The 23,018-nt window shown below is 38.7% G+C and overlaps 1 protein-coding gene across 8 annotated transcripts in view; it reads right to left on the bottom strand.

The window, feature by feature from the left end:
- Positions 1–23,018, bottom strand: part of UTP18 (UTP18 small subunit processome component) — a 39,336-nt gene that overhangs the window by 1,404 nt on the left and 14,914 nt on the right. For 4 of the 8 annotated variants that reach the window (XR_002178169.3, XR_012328699.1, XM_004324113.4 and 1 more), the window contains exons 8-12: positions 18,356–18,456; positions 17,976–18,066; positions 15,147–15,270; positions 6,171–6,345; positions 1,320–1,462 (exon numbers count right to left, since the gene is read on the bottom strand). Coding sequence is in view for 6 of the 8 variants with exons in the window: in XM_004324113.4 (XP_004324161.3) it covers positions 1,320–1,462; positions 6,171–6,345; positions 15,147–15,270; positions 17,976–18,066; positions 18,356–18,456 (634 nt within the window). In the remaining 2 variants the exon portion in view is untranslated. The remainder of the gene's footprint in view (positions 1–1,319; positions 1,463–6,170; positions 6,346–15,146; positions 15,271–17,975; positions 18,067–18,355; positions 18,457–23,018) is intronic. The other 4 variants (XM_073797938.1, XM_019944379.3, XM_019944378.3 and 1 more) reach the window with 1 other exon arrangement.

Here is a 23,018-nt window from a genome sequence, read left to right on the forward strand (position 1 = left end):
AAAAGACAAAATCATCAAAACAATTTTGTGATTACCCAGGATACTGTCAATCAGATCGCAGAATGACACTTAGGAAGACTTTGGTGCAGAAATGTAATCACAATCACTCTCACTAGGCAGCTAGGTGACTCCTCAAGCTGCCATTCTGAAGTATCCTAATGCTAATACCTCAGATTTTAGATAAAAGCCATCAGCTTGCTCCAAAGCATTACATCACGGTCTATGAAATACCTGATCAGCCACATCCAACAGAAATGCTGTCAGTCCAACCCACACGCTGGAAACAGTCTCACTAGAGACCAATGCTCTGGTGAAAACTCTAATGAGCTTTGGGGCTTAAGAAAAGAAACAAATCAGTTATAATAAACCAAAGCTTTGGAAGAGAATTCCTAAGTTCAGTAAGAATCTGCATCCTTTTATAAAATCCAAACTGAAAGAACCACTCCAAAAATGACGTGAAATGAGAATGATGGAATTATCAATTTTCCCGGTACCACCCAACCATTTGACTTTCAAAGTAAGTAAAACTATAAGCCATATTATTGTTTGCTCTGTTCTCTTTTCAAAACCAATTTGTATTCCTCCTCTTCTTCACCCCAGATTTCAGTTTCTTTGAAAGCAGGCCTTCCCTGAAGCATACAAACATAAACACAGGGTTCTATGCAACATTCACTGCCAACACATGGGAGCAAGGAAAGGTGGCTATTATTTTTAAGTCACAGGTTCTCCCCCAGAGCTACCTTGTCACCTGTATCTTCTAGCAACAATGTAAATACATTTTATTTGTTCTTGCTTTATAGCCAAGTAGGTTGAGCACAGAAAAGAACCTGGACAGAGCACAGCCTTTTGGTATCTTTGTAGTTAACATCCTTATTTACAGCTTACAGCTGCAGGAAAAGAAATACCTCTTAAAAAAAATCACTTACATCTAGTGGAATAAATAGAGCATTGTCAGGTCAACAAAGGCTAATCTAAACATAAGGCACCATGAAAGTGGCAGTATTATTAAAGTGGCAACTTTTCCTCAATCTGACATTTTCAAAATATAGCTTCCCCCTTTCCTCCAAAAATTCCCCAAGTAAATTTTCTGCTAGAAAAATCTTATGGTAGAAAAATGCACATTTTTTTTAGATATGACGATGGGAGTCGACTATAAACACTCTATAATTAATCAGTTAATAATTCTTAATTCTAATTAATAAACTACAGATCTAATAAATTATATATAATTATAGACTTGAGAATGTAACAACTTTATCTTCACATTTTCAAAGGAAGCTGAGACTTCTTTCTGACTTCTAAACATAAATAATACCTACCTATACATCAGGGCCTTGCCCTTTTCATTCCCCAAAGCAAAATAACCACTTCTGGGAGAAAAATCCATAGTATAAACAAGAGAAATATTCTTCTTTTTAACAACTGGGAAGTTTGAAAATACTGTACAGGAAGGAAGGTGGACCTGCAGGAAATAATAAAAAGCTTTAAACTACAACAACTGGGAGCTCCTCTTTCTTAAATTTTAGTCTTCATTCTGTCATTTTGCTGGAACAAAAAGTTCATTTTGATTGTAGCACACATCAAGTACAGTTCTCTTAATAAGGCAAAGTGTTCCAAAATTAAAATTTGATTCTCAATGTGCTATTAACTAAGAAGGAAGGGAAGGAAGAGAAGAAAGTGCTTTCTTGATGCTGCATTAAAATGCAGCATCTAGCATGGGGCCTGGGAGGGTCAAACGAATAAGTGAATGAATAAAGTGAAAAGTCAACAGTAGAGCCCATTAATGCTCTAACTTAATAACCACAGTAAAGGATACTAAAATTTAATCACAAGGAACAGATACTTCAAACATTATGAAGAGTTGGAATCCAAGACAAAGTCATATCAAATCTTCCAATATCATCTAACTCCCCTTTTTTCACTTTTATCTCTCAATTTTGTGGTATATTCTTTGCCTTTTGCAATCTCTCCTTGAGGAGGGCTAAACCATGAAAACCTAGTTCATCAAGTGAAACTGTGTTCTGATTGGGAAAGAGCCAAAAGCTCACCCCAAGGCCAGGTCTCTTTCTCCAGGAAAGTCTACTTGGGGGAAAACAGGCCCAATCCGAGCTAGGCAAGACAAGTCCCCGTCCAATTTGTGGATAAATAAAACCCAAGCACGGAAGCCGTTACCTTAAGCAGACTAGGATTTTAACAAACTCTCATTTTCACACATTCTCTAGCTCTTCCAAGAAATACACCACCTTAATACTCACATACAGAATTATCATTCAGCTATTAATCATGGTAGTCTATCATCCTTCACTTTTAGATGAGACTTTAAACCACCCAATCAAGGTGATTTTCATAGACAAGTACCAGGTAAAACCCACTGTTAGATACACCTGTCTATTACACTGGTTTCAGTCAGTCACTAGGCCCTACTCCCCCAATAAATGCCTATTGACCATTTTTTGTCAAGAAAGTAAAGTTTACAGTGAATCTCCAAGCCATTTTCGATTATTTTCAACTTCTCTGGGAAGCAGGCTCTGCCTGCACAGCCTGGCATCAATGCAAAGGCACTAGAAGTGGTCTTGACCCATTAAAGCTAAGAAGTTCACAAAAGTTGGGGCACAAGACACAAAGCAATTTTTTAAAGTTCATTTTTACCAGAAGGTAGCTGTGTATTTTTCTAGCTAAATAAACAGAACAATTCTGTTACCAAAATTATCAGAAATACTACAGTAAATACAAACACAAAGTTTATGATGTAAATGGAGTCTCTTTAGATGTGGTGCCTTGTGCAACAAATAACCTACACAACTGTACACAGCGGCCATGGTTTCACACGACAAGCTGATGTGTTCTTCCTGATGGAGGATAAATACCAACTTATGGGCAATTTAATTTTTTTTTTTTTGCAGTACGCGGGCCTCTCACTGTTGTGGCCTCTCCTGTTGTGGAGCACAGGCTCCGGACGCGCAGGCTCAGCGGCTATGGCTCACGGGCCCAGCCGCTCCGCGGCATGTGGGATCTTCCCGGACCGGGGCACGAACCTGCGTCCCCTGCATCGGCAGGCGGACTCTCAACCACGGCGCCACCAGGGAAGCCCTGGACAATTTAATTTTAAATTTTATCTCCCCTACTGACTTGGATATCAGGGGCAAAAAACATGTTTATGCCCTCCTAAAAGACTCAACTGTAACTATTCCCCAGTGTTTTTAGTACATCTTCCCTCAGACCAATGACCCCCACCTGGTTAGAACTCAGCTGTGCTCTAACCTCTCTTTATGACCCCTGTATTAAAAGCTGTAATTGAACTAATAAGAAAAAGTCCTATAAAAACCCAACTTCTGGGCTTCCCTGGTGGCGCAGTGGTTGAGAGTCCGCCTGCTGATGCAAGGGACACGGGTTCGTGCCCCGGTCCGGGAAGATCCCACATCCCGCGGGGCGGCTGGGCCCGTGAGCCATAGCCGCTGAGCCTGCGCGTCCGGAGCCTATGCTCCGCAACAGGAGAGCCACAACAGTGAGAGGCACGCGTACCACCAAAAAAAACCAACTTCTTTAATTCAGAAAGTTCCCTTTATCTCCAACGTAATTTCTGTATTACATTTAAGGGTCCAGATACCAAAATTCAACAAATAAAAGGTCTCTCATCCTTAATTTAATGGATAAGGAGTTCCACAACTTCTACAACATCCAAGATTGTAGATGTGATAACAATTTAACTTCTGAGTCTCTGACTGGTGCAATGGCTTAGATTCATGTTCACTGCTTTGTGCTGGAGTAACAGAACTCTTTGGATCATTATAAGAGATTGCATTTAATGACACTACCACTGTTTCACTGAGGCATTCTGAAGCTATGCCTGGCTTCTTTCCATTAGATATTATGGTTGACTACCATTTAAAAAATGGGAGTTAAAAAAAAAAAAAAAAGGGAGTTGGCTGTTACTAATGAATTCCTTGTGTGATTTTGCCACAATAAAAAACCACAAATGCTGCCATGATCACTGAAGCAAACTAGGCAGAACTAACTACTAGGCATCTTGCAGAATACATTATGTCAACAGAGATTGATCCCATGGTTTTCTAAAACAACTTACTACCATTAAAATGATAAAAGGTTAATATGTACTAGTCCACCACTACCATTACAGGAGCGGAGATTTTAAAGCTGACTTGAATTAGGATCCCCTCATTTATCAAATGATTCATTCAAGAGGCAATAAAACACAATGCTATATTTTCCAAACCCTTTTTCCAGCAGAACTCTTTCTTCCCTCAAAGAAAATCTTATGCAGAATGCCAATACATACCACAAGTAATACTGAAGCTGCTCTATATAATACAGGGAGGAGCTTAGCCTCCTACTTGCCCTACTTACCATCTGAAGTCCTATACACATTCTAGGGCTCTGAGGAGTTTAGTCAGAAAACCATTAAAATGTTAGAAAGAATATGGAATCTAGCATCACAGTTCACTGCCCTTTACTAGCTGCTGACTTGGGGTGAGCCAATCCTCTGAGGACTGTTATTTGGCTCAAAATATTTTTGTACAATTCTTTATAAATCTTTGTAAACTATACACTATTAAAGCTGATGAAGTGTGTACGGTTTATTTGCTGAGTAAGCAAGATAAAAATAAGAATCTCTGTAAAGTGCTTATGGTATACACATAACAATAGCACAGTGTAATGCTGCCATTCAAAGTTCTATGCCATCTGCATACCTGGCCCACAGCAAGTAGCTGTTGAATGAATGAAGAAATTGGTTCTGCCTGAAGGGTAGGAAACTTCACACAGATGGAGTGACATTTAAGCTGAACTCTGAGGTTGGGCAGAAAAGAGTCAACACTGGCCTGAGGCTGCTATCCTTAGAAAGGCCCGCTTGCAAGTGGCTCTTAGATGGCGTCTGAGAACTTGACTGGCATACAGGTCCCTACACACATGGGAAACTTTCCCTAAATGATAAGGACAGCTCACTATGCCTAAATGATTTGTCTCATGTGGTTTATGCTGAACACTTGCCTTTACTTCTGGGAGCCTTTACTTTGGGTACCTCCTAGGCAGAGGGTACCTACATGATCAACCCCCAATAAAAACCTTGGGCACTGAGTCTCTAATGAGCTTCTCTGGCAGAAAACACTTAACACATGTTGTCACAACTTGCTGTTGGAGGAATTAAATGTGTCCCATGTGACTTGCACTAGGAGAGGACTCTTGGAAGTCTGTGCCTGTTTCTTCCAGGTTTCACCCCATGCACCTTTTCCTTTTGCTGATTTTGCTTTGTATCCTTTCCCTGTAATTATTCTTAGCCATGAGTATGACCATATTCTGAGTCCTGTGAGTCCTTTTATTTACTATTCTATTCACCAAACCTGGGGGAAGTCCTGGGGATCCCTGGCACAGAGCTATCTTCACAAGTAACTATCCAGCTATTTAAATTGCACTCTTTGTACACAATTTATTTTCAAAAATTAAGAACTGCCTCTACTCCATTATGACACCAGGCCTTAAAAAAGTAGATGAAAAAAGAAAACTAGGGATTTCCCCGGTGGCACAGTGGTTAAGAATCCGCCTGCCAATGCAGGGGACACAGATTCGATCCCTGGCCCAGGAAGGTCCCACATGCCGTGGGGCAATTAAGCCCGTGTGCCACAACGTCTGAGGCTGAGCTCTAGAGCTCACAAGCCACAACTACTGAGCCTGTGTACCATAACTACTGAAGCCTGCACACCTAGAGTCCGTGCTCCACAACGAGACGCCACCTCAATGAGAAGCCTGCGCACCACAACTAGAGAAAGACCGTGCACAGCAACGAAGACCCAATGCAGCCAAAACTAAATGAATGAATTAATTTAAAAAAAAAACTATAGAGGAATGAAGTGTTTGCTTTAAACATATTCCTTCATGTGTATGCCGAAAGAAACCTCTGAAAATGAAGACTACCACTTAAGAAATGCTAGGAATGGACAGCACAGCTTTCCCAAAAGAACTGACATAATACAAATTTGGTGGCTACTGTTAGTCATTTCTATAATAATACCCAAAAGCTACAGTATAAGGAATTTCTACATCAAAAGAGGCTACTCTTTTTAAAATAATCCAACACTTTCCTATTATCTTTCCATGTTTTCAACTTTAAATTTTAAAATTATCAATGCTAAAAGGAAAGGGTAAAGAAATATTACCAATCTGACTGCTTCTTTCATTTTTTCTGAAGCAATTGCCAAGATTTCTGTAGTAGGATTGAAGGTCAGAGAAGTAACACCTGTAACCAAGTTCATTATAGCTTTTATTGGCTTTGGGTTTGCTTCTTGGAGACAAGAATCTTGATTGTATATGTTTACCACTCCACAATTAGAACTGCAAAGAGAAAAAGGAATACAACAGATTAAAAACAAGCAAAAGAGTTTTCACCACCTAAGTGAATAAAGATTTAACCCCCCAAACTGATATTTACAGGAATCGTATTGTGTTACACAGGGACCATGGGCTGGAGAGTTCATCCCAAGGCAAAAGCTAGACACAGTCTATCAGTTCTACTGTAGTCTTACCGAACTCTTGTTAACTCTGGCAGCTTTTTAGTTACTAGCCTAGCTAGAAAATCCTACAAAGCGTAAAATCTTCATTATTCATTCCTTCAATAACTATTTACTGAATTTCAACTCTATGCCAGGCACTATTTAATCGCCTGGGATGCAAAGGTGAACAAAAGAGAGTAAGACTGCCACTCTCATGGTATTTATGGCCAACCTAACATCCTAATATGCGAATGAGAGCTGTCCTTCCCCTATCTAAATAGGTCTCCTCCTTTCCTTTTTTATTCTATTCTATTTATGAGAACTTCCAAAACAGTGCTGAACAACAGCTGTAACAGCAAGCATATTAATTTTTTGCTCTACCAGGAATATCTACAGTCAAGAGTTATGGAAATGATCATCCACTCCAAGTTTACTGAAACATTTACCAGCAACGAATTATACCCAATATTCATAAAAAGTAGATCTTAATGGCTTTAACAGAATCATCCACAGACAAGAACTTTCAGTAAACTTTTTGCCCTCAGTGTTCAGACAAACTAACGTTATGGGCATCATTTGTAAGGAATAAGAATAAGGTACTTGTAATTCATAGATACTTAATTCAAACTTAATTAGCAAATGCAACATCAACCTGAAAGATGCAAGAAATTAAGCCTCAAACTAACAAGGGCGACACACATGTATTCCACTAAGTGTTCTCTCATTCCTATACTCATTCTCACTTAAGCTTACTGCCTACAGTGAACCAGGCACAGTGCATACACAAGATAAATTCAGTTCACATACAAGATTCCATAGCTTGAAATTATAGCCAACACACAAATAGTATGTTAGATTTAGTGCTTTAAAGTCTTCAAACTGCTTACATATACAGTTTTTGATATATATTTCATATATGTTAAGAACGCCTTAATTTAAGGACAGCTAACTATATAGTCCATATTAACCACTCAGGAGAAACAATATATATCCTGGGTTTATATAATTTTGTTATGGACTGAACGTCTGTGTCCCACTGAAATTCTTATGTCGAAATCTTAATCCGAAATGTAATGGTAGTAGGAGGTGAGCCTTTGGGCGGTAATTAGGTCATGAATGGGATTAGGGACTTTATATGATCTTTTTTTTTTTTTTTTTTTGCGGTACGCGGGCCTCTCACTGTTGTGGCCTCTCCCATTGTCGAGCACAGGTTCCATATGCGCAGGCGCTCAGCGGCCATGGCTCACGGGCCTGGCCGGACGTGCAGGCTCAGCGGCCATGGCTCACGGGCCCAGCCGCTCCGCGGCATGTGGGATCTTCCCGTACCAGGGCACGAACCCGTGTCCCCTGCATCGGCAGGCGGACTCTCAACCACTGCGCCACCAGGGAAGCCCAGGGACTTTATAAAAGTGACCCCAGAGGCTCTCTCACTCTCTTTTCACCCTGTGGGGTCACAGCAAGAAGCCAGCCTATTGCAACCTGGGAAGAAGGCCCTCACCAAGGACCCAAGCATGCTGGCAACCTGATTTCAGACTTCCAGTCTCCAGAAATGTGAGAAATAAGCTTCTGTTGATTATAAGCTACCAATCTATGGTACTTTGTTACAACAACCTAAGACAAAATTTATATTTTCCTTATTTATATATTTGACTTGGATCAAAATATCTATTCACTGTACTTATTTTATACTAAAAATCTCTTTTCTTGCTGAAAACTAATTTATGCCTAAATGCATCTTAATTAAAGATGAAAAGTTATAATCCATATACTCTCTTCTAAATATCAATTTTAGATCAAATCTTATCCTCGTGAACATCAGAGTACCCTTAAATATAGCCTATGTTGCTTAGATGTGTGGAACAAAAATGGTACAAGTTAATCATTTTGACATATGGAAACTTACAGTGGTATTTGTGCTAAAATATATTGATAACTGATTCTAATATGCTACTGAGAGTGGTTATTTATTGAATGATATCTATATAACCAGCAATATGCAAACTGTCACAGGAACACAGAATATCAGAAGGAATTTAACCCCAGAAAAAATACACCTGCAAGAAATACCCAGAAATACAGGAGAACATAAGCTAAGCTCTTTACGTGATCTAGAACCTCAAAGAAGGGAAAAATCAATATGAGGTGAAGTTGCTCCAGTGAAGCTCTGTGGAAGAGGTAGGTAAGACGTGAGATGGAGAAGGGAAATATTAGGTTAAAAAAACAAACAAAGAACAACAACAACTAAAACCAGGTATCGTTAAGTGGAAGAACAGGACCAAAGGGAGAAAGGAGCTCATCCCTGAAATCCAAACTAAAGAAACAGACATGACTGTTATCTTTCCACCCTCAACCACAGCTGATTGGACTAGAAGCAGGTTCTTGAATCAAGAAGCCAATCCATTAGCAGATCAGCAACCATGACGTATCCTGGTACACAAAAATCTTCCCCAACAGGAATGATGGCAATTAACCACATCAACCTACCTCTAGTGTCTCTCTCATCTCATTTACCCCCATGGACCATCAGTGTCTTTAATTCCACTCACTTCTAACTGCTTGTGGAACAGCCCCGTGACACGCCTATCTCTGGCACGCCTCCCTCCTCCACCCTCATTCTATGGACAACTCCACTCTTCTGGCTGTCTTGGCCAGGAGCCTGATAATGTCACTGCTTCTCTCCCATCCCAATTTTCTAAGCAGTTATGACATATGTTACAAGCATTGTTTACCTATCTCCCTATTCCCATTCCCACCTTTACTACTTAATGCCTGGATTATTGCAATGACCTCAAGGCTCATCTACCTGCACCTCTATTCCCCTTCTGAAGGCTGTCATGCAAATTATCTACTTCAAACTCTAAAATTCAAATATCATCATGTTTCTCCTCTGCTTAAAAACTCTTAACGGTTTCTCTTTCCACTTAATGTCCATATTCTTCGACACAGCATAAAAGACCTTTCTACAAGTTATCCCCTGACTGCTTACCTTTGTAGCCTAACCCCCCTTAAGAGTCATCCCATCCAGACTTCTCTCAGAACACAAACCTGAACTTTCTCATCCTTTCCACTATCTGCAATGCCTTTCTCTGAACCCCACCTGGCCCTCAAAATGGCCAGCTCAAGTGCCAATATCCCCCAAACCCTTTTCCAGACATTCAACAATAACAGCCTTCACCATTCCTAACATTCTTAAAATTAAAACACTGTATCTCAACTGCAGCCCTTAAGACGTCTCACCTTGTAAATAGAGATACATGTATGCATGTCCTCACATAAGATCAAAAACTATGAGAAGGTGATGATGCATAGTTCTATCTCACAATCTCCAGCTCAATGCTCAATAAATGTTTTTATGAATGAGGAAACTGAAGCAAAAACATATCCCTGAATAAAACAGGTTTTCCTTGTGTTATAAAGCATACATGTCCTGAACAATCTCTAGATGAAGCAAAATGAAACCCATTTTATATGTTCAATGAGAGCACTAAAATTAAAGAACTACTAATTCCAGGCCCTAAATCATAACAAATTTCATACTTTTCTATAGCCCTGAATTATTCAGTATTCTTTTAAAATAAAATCAAAAATACTTGGGGGTGGCAGTGTGGAAAGAACACAGAACTGGAAACTAGACAACATGAGTTCCAGATCCAGCTCTGCCAATAACTAGTTGATAAGTAACAACACTTGAATTACCTAACTAATAGACCTCAGTTTCCTTATCAATAAAATGATTGGATTAGACTGGCACTACTCAGTATACCTTTCTGTGATTATGGAAATACTCTATAGCTGTGCTGCTCAATATGATAGCCACCAGACACATGTGGCTACTGAATACATAAAATGTGGCCAGTGTCATCAAGGAACTAGATTTTTTTAAAATTTTAATTAATTTAAAATTAAATAGCACATGTGGCTAGAAGTTACTGTGATGGACGTGCAGAATTAGACTAAGACACCAGCAAGAAATTAAAAACAGATATACAAACAAATGGAAAGATAACAGAAAAGGGACAATCATCATCAGAATAAACTAATACTGAAAATATCTTAGAAAGAGAAACTTTTTGTTAGCTTTAAGTTATAAAAGACTAGTTTCCACATTCTCCCAATCCAGGTAGATTACTGAAATCACAAAAATCCTGAAGCAAAGTTTTAAGCTAAGGGTTTAAAACACAGATTTAAGTAGGAAAAATAGCAATCTAAGGTATATTTAGACATTTTAAAAGATAAAGCTAATAAAAGCTGAAGCACAGAATGTTTGAAGCTGATGTTCCAAAGGGATTACATACATGGCACAAAAGGATTCATTCTAAAGACACACTGGACTAAATGTTCTTTACTTCTTGTAAGACTCCTTAATTTGCAAAACTCCTAGTGATTGTACCATTTTATATTTAAACACATCAACACACAGAGATGTACCTTTAAAAAGGCAGTAGAACTCAACCATAAAAAACAATGAAATGTTGCCATTTGCAACAACATGGATGGACTTGGAGGACATTAAGCTAAGTGAAATAAGTCAGAGAAAGACAAATACTGTATGACACTTATATGTGGAATCTAAGAAATATAACAAACTCATAAATGTAACAAAAAAGAAACAGACACAGATATAGAGAACAAACTAGTGGTTACCAGTGGGGTGAGGGAAGCGAGTAGGGGCAAAATAGGGGTAGGGGTCTAAAAGGTACAAACTGTTATGTATAAAATAAGCTACAAGAATATATCGTACAACACAGGAAATATAGCCAATATTCTAATAACTATAAATGGAGTATAAACTTTAAAACTGTGAATCACTGTACTGTACATCTGTAACTTACATAATATTGCACATCAACTATACTTCAATAAAATAAAACAGCCCAGACAAAACTATAATTCAAAAAGATACATGCACCCCTATGCTATGAGCAGCTCTATGTACAATAACCAAGACACAGAAGCAACCTAAATGTCTGTCGACAGATGAATAGATACGGATGTGGTATATATTTATATTCAATGAATATACTCAGCCATAAAAAAGAATAAAATAATGCCATTTGCAGCAACATGGATGGACCCAGAGATTATCATATTAAGTAAAGTAAGTCAGAAAGAGAAAGACAAATACCGTATTATATCACTTATATATGTGGAATCTAAAATACGACACAAATGAACATATCTACAAAACAGAAACAGACTCACAGACATAGAGAACAGACCTGTGGTTGGGGGTGGTGGGGAGGGGCGGGAGTGTGGGATTAGCAGAGGCAAACTATTAGATATAGGATGGATAAACAACAAGGTCCTACTGCATAGCAAAGGGAGCTATAGTAAATATCCTGGGATAAACGATAATGGAAAAGAATATGAAAAAGAATACATATGTATAACTGAGTCACTTTACAGCAGAAATTAACACACCATTGTAGATCAACTGTACTTCAATAAAATTTTTAAAAAGAAAACAAACAAAAATTTTAAAGGTTAAAAGCTCCAGCTCTGGAGCCAGACTATTTGTAATCTTGGGTCTTCCACTTACTGTCTGACCCTAACCAAGTTACTTAACTCACAGTGCCTCAGCTTCCCCACCTGTAAAGCAGGGATCATAGTACCAATATCATGGAGTAGGAAATGAGAATTAAGTTAGATTATATATGAGAAGATATCTATATATATATTTATATACACACATACATATGTAGCTTACATATATACACACACACACACAAAATACACATATACAGCTATATATGAAAAACAGTGCTTGGCAGACACTCAGTGCTGAAAAATTTTGCTATTAATATTATAAATCTTTTTATTATAATTATTATTCAGAGCACAGTTTAAGACTATTTAGATGGAAACTAGTAAAAAGACAATCTTAATTTGTGTATTTTTAAGAAGGTAATGAAGACTAAAGTCAACAAGTATCTAACCACCTGATAGAACTTTGATGAGAAAATATAAAAACAGGTATTTTTATGGCTTTGACCAACAGTTCTCAAAATACAAAGAGCCCGAAGTGGTTTATCGGTTGCACACCCCCAGTCAAGGCAGGAGCCCAAGCCAGTGACGTTCCATGACTGCAGCACAAGATGCTCCTAACTTCTTCACTGTAAAGCAGAGAAAATAAAGCAACAGCAACAAGATACAGGGGATTCTCCAAGTCACCTTACGGGGCCACCTGAATTTAGTGAGCTATCTTCTGAAGTCTATGTATTCAAAGAGCTGTCACATGCAAAGGAGAGAATATGCCAGGTCTCAACTTCCCATTCTTCAATATACAGTGCTTTGTAATACATAGCCAGCATTCAAATTTTTCTTTTTCTTTTTCTTTTTTTTTTTTCCTGACTGACTTCTAGACTAGATAGGAAGTCACAAAACACACTACTGCATATACAAAAGATGCAGCAAAGGTACAACTTAACTAAGATTCTACCCAGTAGAGCGAGAAGGGCACTGCACCCGGAAAAGTAAGACTGCAGGCTTCAAGACCCCTCCTTATCAATGATTTCAGTTGTGTCTTACAGAACGCTTCAGGGCATCAGCGCCCCCGACCTGTAAGGAAGGGTTAGCCCCTAATGATTTCCCAAGTATGTCCTAACACTGATGTACAAATTAATGTGAAAACTTTCTAAAAATATGCAGCAATCCTTATATTAACCAAAGCCATAAAAAAAGATACTGCAAACTAACAGACCTCTCTATTTACAACATTCTTAGTTTCCCTATTTCCCTATCAGAGCAAAGCTGTAAATCAAAAGCAACCACTTTATGCCAGGACACTGAGAAGAGTTAATAGACACTATCAGACGAATTTTGAGATCAAGGGAGGAGTTTATTCCCAGCAGCAAAGTCCAGGATAGAGAAATTTCACACCAGTACATGGAGAGGGGTAAGAGAGGGAGGTGCGAGGAAGGGAAGGAGCAGCCAGCCAACCAGTCAAGTGAGTTCAGTTTCTCCTACCTCTGCCCTGATTCCACCACCAACTCTTCCCCGTCTGTCTGATAACATGGGAAATTCCTCTAACAAGGGTTAAGGCCTTTCTTTCCAGGTTTAACAATAAAAACCTAATAATGGTCTTTGACCAAGCACATCAGAATTCAATTACACTGAAAGGCAATTAAAATCCAATGAGTTTAAACAACTAATACTAGATTCTTTCCTCTTTGGGCCCTTCAAAGGCGATTAATAAGAAGTGATACAAAAAGAGAGGCAAGGACTAGAAAAAGATTAACTTCACAGATTTGAGTGAAGGTTATGTTTGTGCAGTTATTCTTTCCCACATAAAGGCAAAAGCAGGTCTGCTTAAAATTATTTATAATTAATTTAAATACCAGTCTTCATTCTAAAGGAGCTTTAGTCTCAGAAGACCTGCTAATCATGAACTGCTGCCATAGTGCACAGTGCTCTAGCAACGCTGGGCTCAGGCTGCCCTACTGCCTATGGCAGACCCACGTGATGTTAGCCTGGCCTCCAAGCTCCACAGCCTGGTTCCACTTTCCTTTCTTCCCAGGCCCCAAGGTAGCTGCTGACCAATTTCCAAATGGTGGTAGGGATATTTATAAGCAGTTTCCCCAATTTTAACCTTTGAAGGAGTGAAATGAAGAAAAAGTGGTGAGTATGCTATAACGGCAAGACCCACTGGACCTCCCACCAAGGGAGAATTTGAAATCTCTTTATGGATCAATTGTGTTTAGTCTAAGAAAGTCATGAAGATTGACTTCTGGAAGTTCTAAAATTACAGGTGCTGATTAGTGATTTGGTAGGTAAAATCGTTTAGAATTACAGGTAAGTATCCAATACCCCCTCCTCCCACCCTGCATCTTTAAAATCAAGTAGGACAATAAAGCCATCTTTTCCCCAGTGTAATAACCATTTTTTTCAGCAATGACACAATAACATGTTCTAGATAATATTTTCAAAGTCTCTAAAATACTAACAACAGTGTTCCCAAAAAACATGTTTTTGGTTTATACCACCTAGCTAGCTAAAGGCAAAAATGCTTTAAGTATCTTTAAGACTTAAACAAATATTTCAAACATAAGAAAACATACCATAACATAAGGTAGTCCAGTATTTTCATTGCTAAACAGCTGAAAAACTGCCATTAGTATTATTAAACACAAACATTAACAAATATTATTAAGACAATAAAATGTAAGACCTGGGTTTATTAATTTCATATTACTAGTTTATAAACAGAACTACTAGGCACCATTCAGTATACTCAATTCTTTTTTTTTTTTCTTTCTTTTTATAAGTTTATTTATTTAATTTTTGGCTGCGTTGGGTCTTCGTTGCTGCACACGGTCTTTCTCTGGTTGCAGCAAGCAGGGGCTACTCTTCGTTGTGGTGCGCGGGCTTCTCCTCGCGGTGACTTCTCTTGTTGAGGAGCAGGGGGTTCTAGGCGCTTTAGTAGTCGTGGCTCGTGGACTCTAGAGTGCAGGCTCAGTAGTTGTGGTGCACGGGCTTAGTTGCTCCACGGCATGTGGATCTTCCCGGACCAGGGCTTGAACCCATATCCCCTGCATTGGCAGGCAGATTCTTAACCACTGCGCCGCCAGGGAAGCCCCTCAATTCTTTAATATTTTCTCATTAGCAAAAGGTGATTAAAGGTTACCAGAACCTCAGTTTACTTACCCACAAGCCACATACTGTCCATTCCTAGACGTGGCAATGCTTAATCCATATAAACTGCCTTCATCAACAAATCTGTTAAGGCACTTCCTAGAGTTCACATCCCAAACATAAACGTCTCCATCCCCTGAATGAAACAGCCAAAAATTGGGTTTGGTTAATTTTGTTTTAAACTTGAAAGGCAAGTGAACTGACTATTCTTAGTCCCTCTTTAATAGTACAAGATACTACAAATAAAGACCTACTATATACTATAATTGTCCTAGGTCTAGAAAACTGGCCTAAAAATGTTTCTTGTATACATTTTCATATATAGAAAACTACATCCTCATTAGTCATTAATAAACAATATCTTTAGGTTTAGAGTGAAAATCACAAACTCTTGGCTTGAGTTGAACTTTCAGAAAAAGTTTCTACATTTCACTCAGATAAATTATTGGCGCAAAATTTGAAAAAACAAAAAACCCACCAGCAAAGGTTTTCCAACATCTATCAAGAGGTATCAGAGTACCAAACATGTAAGGCTAGGTGATCTAGATACCAAACTGAGGATGAAGTTGACGACAGAGGAGGAAATGAAGAACGAACTGCTCCAGACCAAAAGGAATTTATAATTTAATTAAGGAGGTATGGATAATTTACTGTAGTAAGCACAAATAGTTTAGAGAAGGGAGAATGTGTGAAAGATAAAGGATATTAAATCTGATGAGAACACAAATATTTTCATGATAGAAATGGCCATCTAATTGCCAAAATCAGTCCTCCTTTTTTCTCTCTCCTATACACTCAATATTGATGATCACCCCCTTCCTCACACCCATTATAGATGTGTATAATGACCCTATACCCATCTCAAAGATGGCTCCTCACTCATGTATTTCATCTTTCTTTTATGTGGATATTGCTCTAACGTTCACCCTTCTATACTATTATCCTTCCAATGAGAATTCAATGAATCTCACTGTTTCAACTGTTTCATTAAGAAACAAAATTTCCCAGGCTGGCATAAGGGTTTAGGTTAGGTAGAAGTAAAATATGTATTTAGAAAAAATTTAATAGGCTCAAATTTTAAAAACTTTATGTCTGTCTGTAGGGTAATGGTATGATAAAGGAAGGGGTTTAAAGATCAGCCTAGCTAGCAACAGACTAAAATGGGAACAGAAGGGATCAAGGGCAGGAAGACCATCTAGAAAGCAAGTGTATTAGATGGTCATAAGTTGATGTTGACTTAAGAAGCAATAATTAATCCAAGAGAAAACAAAAAGAAAAAACTGGTTCAGCTAAAAAGATAAAAGGTAAATTCTTTCTTCAACACTCCTTCTATCAAAATATTCTTTATATATATAAAACAATAAATATGAACAATATGCCACCAATCACATAAATCACTCCTTACAGAAGAAGGAAAGGAGGAAGGGGACGGGGGAGAACACCAATCAAAATATAGGTAACCCCTAACTTACCAAGGCTCAACTTTTCATTACTCCTTCTCTGATTTTAGGACCTTTCTTATGGTAAATTAGACCTCCATGGTACTAACCTAATTTGTAAATATTTAACATCTATATCCAATTCATATAACCAAATCTCAGTATCTGTGCTGACCCTTCAACTCTTCTCCCCAACTCTGACTCTCCCAGGATCCAAGGGCCATTTCATTAGGAGCATTATTTCTCTGAACCAATGTTTATTCCTTACCCCTCATAAAACCTAGCATATTAATTAATAGAGACTATATATGCTGCTGACATTCTTATATTATTGGATTAAAAACATACAAATGTAAGTAACTCAACCTTGTGAAAGTTTGATTCTGGGCCAAAACCAAAACAAAAATTAAAGTTAATGCTAAACTTAATCCTTTTTTTAAAAAAAGTTATGAATAGATTGAAGAATAATACTCACTGGCAGAACCACTCTAATTCCTCCCACTACCAAACAGCATGAGCTACGCTGAGCTTGTGATGGTCCCCAAGATCCTTTAGGAAAAGGCGTAAGAGTCACAGGACAGTCAGAAAGGCCAGCAGAAAAGCACAAGATTAGAGACTGTCAGGAATGATAAAGCGTTGGTTGGTAGTACTAAAGAAATGTCAGAATGAGATCAGAATTGTTTTCAGTCAATAATGAATAAAATTCCAAACATTATCCAAGTCAAAAGAGGCTAATAGAAGTGATGATTCTAAGTAACTTTCAAAAAGAAAGTAAGAAAGTCTCAGAATAAATCATCTTTTAAAATGCATTTTCTGGGGACTTCCCTGATGGTGCAGTGGTTAAGAATCTGCCTGCCAACGCAGGAGACACGGGTTTGATCCCTGGTCCGGGAGGATCCCACATGCCACGGAGCAACTAAGCCCGTGCACCAAAAACTACTGAGCCTGTGCTCTAGAGCCCGCGAGCCACAACTACTGAGTTCGCATGCCACAACTACTGAAGCCCACACACCTAGAGCCCGTGCTCTGCAACAAGAGAAGCCACTGCAGTGAGAAGCCCACACACCACAACGAAGAGCAGCCCCCGCTCGCCACAACTAGAGAAAGCCCGCGCGGCAACGAAGACCCAACATAGTCAAAAATTAACTAATTAATTAAATAAAATGCATTTTCTTCCCATCTTTTCCCCAAACAGTGCATGTTAAGTGGTTAACCCTTCACCATTACTAGTTAGTAAATGAGAAGGCAAACAGCAATGAAAAATGAATTGTAAAAATAAAAATGATTTTCTTACTAACACAAAAAAGTCTAAAATCAAACACAGTTTTGGTTAAAGTTGGTATTTAAACACACCCAAAGCTTCAAAGAAGCTTCGGATCATCTTATCATTAACTTAACTTACCTGAAGATGCATATACTTTCTTACTGTCTGAAGAGAATGTGGATGCTGCAATCCTTCCATTAATTTTCATACTACCAAGTAGCTCTTTAGTCTGGAAGAACAATAAATATTATTTATCAAATTGTTAGGCGCTGCAGAGAAGAATCACAACGTGCAGAATAAAAGCAATCTAGTTCTCTATTTTGAGCACCTACTCAACTTTGTTTTTCCCTACCCTCAAAAAAAAAATTCTTCCCGAACTGCCCACAACTTCTCCCGAAATCTCAATATGTTCCTCTACTTGAGATGCAGATTTAAGGACACCATGAGTTATGGTTCAAGACCATCCCTACACTGATGTCTTATCCTAGAAGAACAAGCAACCCGTAATAATGGTTCACCTTCATTGACAGCAAGTGAAAATATCCAGCAACACCATTTATAAGCAAAAAGGACCCATCTGGGGAGACTTCGAAGCTCCTCACTATCTTCTCCTTCAAACCTAAGAAAAGAGATGAATCAATAAGGATTAATGGTTTACAGTAAAGCTTTCACTGACAACTGAGAGTTCCTTATTTTTTAAGTGCCTTAAATAAAACATGGGCTCAGACTCTGAATAAGTCTGACCCCATGCATCCCTGAGTATGACCGAAATACAAGGTCACTACAAAATGCTTAGCAAACTTCTGTTCTTTGTCTTGGTTAACATTCACCATTCTAATTACAGGCCTGAGAGCCAGCTCTCCAACCAGTAAACTTATCGACTAATTTTCCAAATGTAAACGGTAATACCTGTAAGTAACTAAAAGGATAAATTATACTTCTTTGTCAAAACGTTCATCACCAGAACGAAAACACACTGCCACAGAAACAGCTAAAACACAGTAACATGCAGAAACTAGTTGCTAGCCAGCTACTAAACATCCCATGATGAATGGGAGTCTAATTCTTAACTTTGTGGATCAAAAAGAAAAAACAAAACAAAACCATGTGTCAGTAGTGTATTCAAGAATTGATAAAGAAGAAGTAAAGTTGTCACTTTACTTTTTTGCAGATGACACGATACTATACATAGAGAATCCTAAAGATGCTACCAGAAAACTACTAGAGCTAATCAATGAATTTGGTAAAGCAGCAGGATACAAAATTAATGCACAAAAATCTCTGGCATTCCTATACACTAATGATGAAAAATCTGGAAGTGAAATTAAGAAAACACTCACATTTACCACTGCCACAAAAAGAATAAAATATCTAGGAATATACCTAAGGAGACAAAAGACCTGTATGCAGAAAATTATAAGACACTGATGAAAGAAATTAAAGATGATACAAATAGATGGAGAGATATACCATGTTCTTGGATTGGGAGAATCAACATTGTGAAAATGACTCTACTACCCAAAGCAAACTACAGATTCAATGCAATCCCTAGCAAACTACCACTGGCATTTTTCACAGAACTAGAACAAAAAATTTCACAATTTGTATGGAAACACAAAAGACCCCGAAGAGCCAAAGCAATCTTGAAAAACGGAGCTGGTGGAATCAGGCTCCCTGACTTCAGACTATACTACAAAGCTACAGTAATCAAGACAGTATGGTACTGGCACAAAAACAGAAAGATAGATCAATGGAACAAGATAGAAAGCCCAGAGATAAACCCACGCACATATGGTCACCTTATCTTTGATAAAGGAGGCAGGAATGTACAGTGGAGAAAGGAGAGCCTCTTCAATAAGTCGTGCTGGGAAAACTGGACAGGTACATGTAAAAGTATGAGATTAGATCACTCCCTAACACCATACACAAAAATAAGCTCAAAATGGATTAAAGACCTAAATGTAAGGCCAGAAACTATCAAACTCTTAGAGGAAAACACAGGCAGAACACTCTATGACATAAATCACAGCAAGATCCTTTCTGACCCACCTCCTAGAGTAATGGAAATAAAAACAAAAATAAACAAATGGGACCTAATGAAACTTCAAAGCTTTTGCACAGCAAAGGAAACCATAAACAAGACCAAAAGACAACCCTCAGAATGGGAGAAAATATTTGCAAATGAAGCAACTGACAAAGGATTAATCTCCAGAATTTACAAGCAGCTCATGCAGCTCAATAACAAAAAAACAAACAACCCAAAAATGGGCAGAAGACCTAAATAGACATTTCTCCAAAGAAGATATACAGACTGCCAACAAACACATGAAAGAATGCTCAACATCATTAATCATTAGACAAATGAAAATCAAAACTACAATGAGATATCATCTCACACCAGTCAGAATGGCCATCACCAAAAAAATCTAGAAACAATAAATGCTGGAGAGGGTGTGGAGAAAAGGGAACACTCTTGCACTCCTGGTGGGAATGTGAATTGGTTCAGCCACTATGGAGAACAGTATGGAGGGTCCTTAAAAAACTACAAATAGAACTACCGTATGACCCAGCAATCCCACTACTGGGCATATACCCTGAGAAAACCAAAATTCAAAAAGAGTCATGTACCAAAATGTTCATTGCAGCTCTATTTACAATAGCCCGGAGATGGAAACAACCTAAGTGCCCATCATCGGATGAATGGATAAAGAAGATGTGGCACATATATACAATGGAATATTACTCAGCCATAAAAAGAAACGAAATTGAGCTATTTGTAATGAGGTGGATAGACCTAGAGTCTGTCATACAGAGTGAAGTAAGTCAGAAAGAAAAAGACAAATACTGTATGCTAACACATATATATGGAATTTAAGAAAAAAAATGTCATGAAGAACCTAGGGGTAAGACAGAAATAAAGACACAGACCTACTGGAGAACGGACTTGAAGATATGGGGAGGGGAAAGGGTGAGCTGTGACAGGGCGAGTGAGTCATGGACATATACACACTAACAAACGTAGTAAGGTAGATAGCTAGTGGGAAGCAGCCGCATGGCACAGGGATATTGGCTCGGTGCTTTGTGACCACCTGGAGGGGTGGGATAGGGAGGGTGGGAGGGAGGGAGACGCAAGAGGGAAGAGATATGGGAACATATGTATATGTATAACTGATCCACTTTGTTATAAAGCAGAAACTAACAAAAAAAAAAATTGAAGCCTGACAAAATTTATAACATGGCCTTGAGAAAGAAGATACAGAGCTTTAAAGATGTCAGGTGTAAATGTTTCTATGGATTAGGGAATGAGTTTTTTTTTTTTTTTTGGCCACCCCACACAGCATGTGGGATCTGAGTTCCCAGACCAGGGATCGAAACCACGCCCCCTGCATTGGAAGCACGGAGTCTTAACCACTGGACCGCCAGGAAGTCCCAGGAATGAGATTTTTAGGTCAACTGCTGAGCAAATGATAGATAAGAAAAGAATGGCCAATTTAATTAGAATAGAACCAAATTCCATAGGATGGGAAGTGAACTGGTGCTTAGTTACAATCTTCTAAAAAATTCTTTTAATATTTTAGAACCCTTGAGCTTACAGAAAGAGAAAACTAAGGCTCAGCAATGACCATATGCCTATAAATCAAAATGGCTGCCTGACTAACTGAATTCCCAAATGGTCAAATTCTTTGTGTTTTCCTAGAACAAGACAGCTCCCTTAAGAACTGCCCTTCTGGGACTTCCCTGGTGGTCCAGTGGTAGAGAATCCACCTTGCACTGCAGGGGACAGGGGTTAGATCCCTGATCAGGGAACTAAGATTCCACATGCCTCGGGGCAACTAAGCCCACGCACCCCAACTACTGAGCTCAGGCACCTCAACTAGAGAGCCTGTATGCTGCAAACTACAGAGCCCATGCGCTCTGGAGCCTATGTCCCATGCACCACAACTAGAGAGAGAAACCCCACATGCCACGACTAGAGAGAAGCCTGCACGCTGCAAGAGAAGATCCCACATGCCTCAACGAAGATCCCGTGTGCCGCAACTAAGACCCGATGCAGCCAAAAATAAAATAAAATAAATAAATAATAAATAAATCTTTAAAAAAAAAAAGAACTATTCTTCTAGGGACTTCCCTGGTGGTCCAGTGGTTAAGACTCGGTGCTCCCAATGCAGGCAGCCCGGGTTCGATCCCTGGTCAGGGAACTAGATTCCACGTGCCACAAATAAGAGTCCACATGCCACAACTAAAAGATTCCCGCATGCCGCAATGAAGATCTTGCATGCGGCAACAAAGATCCCACATGCCACAACTAAGACCCGGCACAGATGGAAAGATATAGATAAAAGAACTGTCCTTCTAAATGATGCAACAGAAACTGCTTCTGAACTTTGAAATAGTAATCTGTGGTTCTTAACCTTTCTGTGTGCCAGTCTGGTGAAGTGTATGATACCCTTCTCAAAATAATGGTTGTTTAAAACTTTCGTAACTGAAGCAAATGCTAAATTTCATTTAGAGATTAGTGAAAATAAAGATGGAATGTTTTTCCTATCCAGCCTCACAGACCCCTGAATTTTGAGAGTCCACGGACCCCACTTTAAAAGCCCTGACAGGTTAGTGGAAGGAACCATCAAAGTGGAATTCTTCAGAATGCATCAATTCTGAATTCTTCATTTTTCAGACCTGCATTTGCAAGAACCAAGAGCTCACATACATGTAAGGCTTGCACATCCTAACTTGTCAGCAATTTTCCCCCTTGTTCTACTGTCCTTAATTTCGAGTTATGAATACTGTTTTATAATCACGAGACTGAGAATTATATTCAATAACAACACCACAAGAAGAAATACATTTGATTTACTATTATAATTATCATTATTACCAAGTTATGCTTATTGAGGAAAGAGAAGGAAAAATATTAAAAGGCAAAGATAAATGCCATGTCTTAGAAGAATCCGGTGATCAGATGCACACCCCTGCACACCAGCAGATCCACAGTGCACATCACTAACTACTGGATCTCAGCCACCCCTGGTTTGCTTTTCCCAAGAGGATGCAAGGCAAGGAAGGACCAGAGCACATTCCTTTTGATTAGCGGAATGACATTTAAGAATAATAACTACTACATGTTGTTTTCTATTTCAATATGGGGAGACAGTTTAAGGTTTTCCAACTCAAAGGGAAGTC

This window comes from Tursiops truncatus, chromosome 20, assembly GCF_011762595.2.
Source record: "Tursiops truncatus isolate mTurTru1 chromosome 20, mTurTru1.mat.Y, whole genome shotgun sequence".
NCBI classification, from domain to species: domain Eukaryota; kingdom Metazoa; phylum Chordata; class Mammalia; order Artiodactyla; family Delphinidae; genus Tursiops; species Tursiops truncatus.